A 3,561-nucleotide genomic window follows, 5' to 3' on the forward strand; every position below is an offset into this window, starting at 1 on the left:
CCTTTATATTAGGAATCAATTATTTCTCATCCTTATTCTCTCTCCCTCTTATGCTCTCTCTCTCTCTCTCTCTCTCTCTCATGCTGTCTCTCTCTCTCTCTACGTCTCGTTCTATCTTTCAATCCCTAATTCCAGTAATGTAGAGCAAAGGAAAGAGAGTAGCAATTCCACCATTGACAACCATTAAAAATTTTGAAGCTTTGAATTCAAATTTAGGTTTTCAAAAACCATTATTTTGTTTGGATTGGGTGTTGTGGCAAATAATTGAAAATATTATTTGGAGGTTATATCTCAATTTTGAGGGTGTTTTGGTAAAGATTAGACTTGATTTTGACCGAATTTCATATTGAAACTCGACGACGACGACGACGACGACGACGACGAAGAAGAAGAAGAAGAAGAAGAAGACATAATATATATTATACTTATGAAATTGTAGTAAAGTTGTAGTAATATTGTAGGTAAATTGTATTCTGTTGTTTATATATGTTTTTTTATTTAAATATTGTATGAAAGTTTAACAATATTATATAAAAATTGTATTTAAGTTGTATGATATTGTAGTTGTATATAACTAGGTAGAAATAATGTATGATAGTTGTAGATAAGTTGTATAATATATAATTAGTTGTATGAAATTTATTTTTAATATGTATAAATCAGATACAAAATATACAAAAGACATATTGTATAAATATTGTATACAAATTGTATCACAAGAAAGCGAATTGGGCCCGCGACACTCAACACGTTTAAGGGAGGGCAGAGTTTGAAATCTCGGAACAGAGAATTCGAGTTGGGAGAGACGAGGAAAGGGCTTAAGGTGGTGGAGTTTAGATGAGGGAAGTGAAGAGTTGGTAAAGATAAGCCTTTCCATTATAAATTACAATTGAAAGGTAAGAATTGAGTTCCTAATACTATCGCCTATATATCTTCTCTCTTCTCTGTATTTTATTTTGTCTGTTTGTTCTTACTTTAGATTATTTTTGAGGAAGTAATTTACATCGAAAATTTAAAGAGAAGAAAAGATCTTAGATATCAAGGGTATAGCAAATAGAATCGGGAGAGAAGAAAGAAAAGAGGAGAAAAGAAAAAAAAAATGGTGTAACTAAAAGCACTGATAATGGATTGGGAGCCTTTTTAAGTGGAATATATATATTCTATAAACAAAACTTGTTTAGATCGATAATTAACTAAACATGAATATTTTTGGTAATAAGGTTTCCAAGTGTATAGGTATGTAAAAATCCCTATAGTGTTTGGCTGAGCGGCCAACTTTGTACAAAGCCCATTATAGTACCAACCTCTAACATTCTCCATTTAGGCCAAATACCAGAATAAGAGGAAGAGAAAGAAAAACAAAAATGAATGATCTTATTCATTATAGTCTCGCGAACATCCCAAAATACTGGGTACAAAATTTAAATCACAAAATAAATGAGAGGTAACAAAACCAACAGAATAATGTACGTACAAGACTTGGAATTCCATACTATTACAAGCAATTATTAAAGCTTAAAACTTTTTCTTGCCTAATGTTTACCAATTGCTTGTCTGTTACCAACTCTGGGATTTGATCTTGGTGTACTATGAACATTTTGTCTTGGAGCAACAGGGCTCTTGACATTGTCACACTTTAAACCTTCTTCTGCTTCCTTGCAAATATTCTCAAAAAGACCAGTAGGGTATTTTCCACTTTCATTAATGGAGATAAACATACCAGTAGCACACCCATTGCTCTCATCATTTATTTCGTTTGTGTATCTGCATGCAATTGTCTTGAATCCATTGCAACATAATGCTGGATTGTATTGAGGCCCTTTGCATTGGCTAGTAAGGGGTGTGTAGTCTTCCTTCTCAAAATTAATGGGACAATCATTCTTCACTAAATATTGTTGAAGAAGGCCACGCCCCGGCGCGTGAGACTGACGAAGCACGCTATCTGCTCAAACACAAAGAGAATTTAATTAAATAATAATAATAATAATAATTAAGCCTCAAACTCAAATAAGTTGGGGTCTGCTTTAGGATTCTATATAAATATAGAGAGTATTAGAATTTTTTAATGTATTTTCTAGTGACCGTATAAATCTTTAAAAAGCTAAACAAATCCTGGAAAAACATAGGGTTACAGACAACTCTACTAGATTTCTTTTCATAATAAGCTCCTAGTAAAGACTAGGAGTTTTGGCGTAACTAGTAAAGTTGTTGCCATGTGACCAGGAGGTTACGGGTTCAAGCCGTGAAAACAACTTCTTGCAGAAATGCAGGGAAGACTGCATACAATAGACTCTAGTGGTCCGCCCCTTCCCCGTTTACCGCACATAGCGGGAGCTTAGTGCACTGACCTGTCCTTTTTGTTTTTTTTGATAAGCTCCTGGTAAACAAAATACAAAGTAAAAAAAAAAAAAAAAACCAAGAAGTTTTTCCATAAGATCTTGAATGTAAGAAAAAGGGAATTTATTTAAATAGGAAAATTGATTTGTTAGTGTTGCAAGTTGAATTAATATCCAGAACAAGAGCATATTGAATTAAAGACATAAAAAAATGCGTTGAGGAACTAATAAAATTACATTTGATGTAGGTTGGGGAAGAGGAAGCCAAGCCAACAACAAGGAAGAAGAGAAACAAGAAGAAGCATGATCTAATTTCAAACCCCATCTTTGCTTCTCTTCTTCTTAATTTGGTTAGAGATTAACTCTTATTTATCTCTTCTTCTTCCCTTAATTGTAATGATTAATCTCTTTGAAATTTGTTCTTTATTTATAAGGCAGAGAAAGGTTAACCATAACAAATGAAAGCCAATGAAATGAAGAGAAAATTAAGACATGAGACTCGGAGAAAGAAAGGCTGAAATTGAAATCTTGTTTGGGTTAATTTTAGTCCATTGATCTTTCAGTTTTATATGCGCTGAAATTGAAATCTTGTTTGGGTTAATTTTAGTCCATAGATCTTTTCAGTTTTATATGCTCTTAATTTCTCTAGTTCCTAAAGTTTATAGGCATCTTAATTTCTCCAGTTGACTAGGTCTCTTGAAAAAGGGCAAAATACAATACCTCATATAGCAAAGGTTGATACTTTATTTATTTTAAATAAATATCATTTTAAAAAATTATATTCCATGGCTACTTTTTGATTTTTATAGTCAAATATCTATTTATGGTCACCTCCTACCCTTAAGTCATAAAATACGCTGCCCTCTCTCACATAATATACGCTGCCTCCCTGGCTTGACCCTAATGAAGGCAATGAAATCTCCATGGCCAACTCTAGTATGTTTCTTCTTCTTCTTCTTCCTTTCCGATTTTGATTGTTTTCTTCTGCCAGTATGTTTCTTCTTCTTCTTCCTTTCCATGGCAAGGAATTTTTTGGGACTTTAACTTCTTGGCAATTTCTTCTTCAGTGGGTGCTAGTAATTTCTTCCGATTCATTACCAGCGGGTGCTAGCCAAATTCAGTTCTGGGACTTTAACTTCTTCATATACGTTACGGATGCTAGCAATTTCTTCTTCAGCAATCTTTCTCATTTTCTTCTTCTTTCTCTCATCGCTGCTTATGGAAT

General features: G+C 33.3%; 1 protein-coding gene across 1 annotated transcript; it reads right to left on the reverse strand.

Annotated features, from left to right (window-relative positions):
* Nucleotides 1-1,353: 1,353 nt before the first annotated feature.
* LOC107817512 (GPI-anchored protein LLG1-like) lies at nucleotides 1,354-2,735 on the reverse strand. Its single transcript, XM_016643361.2, has 2 exons — nucleotides 2,574-2,735; nucleotides 1,354-1,942 (listed from the first exon to the last, which is right to left on the reverse strand). The coding sequence occupies exons 1-2, from the start codon at nucleotides 2,659-2,661 to the stop codon at nucleotides 1,533-1,535; spliced, it is 498 nt and encodes a 165-aa protein (XP_016498847.1). The 5' UTR covers nucleotides 2,662-2,735; the 3' UTR covers nucleotides 1,354-1,532.
* Between the last annotated feature and the right edge of the window lie 826 nt (nucleotides 2,736-3,561).

This window comes from Nicotiana tabacum, chromosome 21, assembly GCF_000715075.1.
Source record: "Nicotiana tabacum cultivar K326 chromosome 21, ASM71507v2, whole genome shotgun sequence".
Classification (NCBI taxonomy): domain Eukaryota; kingdom Viridiplantae; phylum Streptophyta; class Magnoliopsida; order Solanales; family Solanaceae; genus Nicotiana; species Nicotiana tabacum.

Excerpts from the sequence above, each read along its gene's own strand:
- LOC107817512 (XM_016643361.2), bottom strand. The coding sequence starts at position 2,661 with ATGGGGTTTGAAATTAGATCATGCTTCTTCTTGTTTCTCTTCTTCCTT. Across the intron at positions 1,943-2,573 it reads TTCCCCAACCTACATCAAAT|ATAGCGTGCTTCGTCAGTCT; the intron begins GTAATTTTATTA and ends GTGTTTGAGCAG.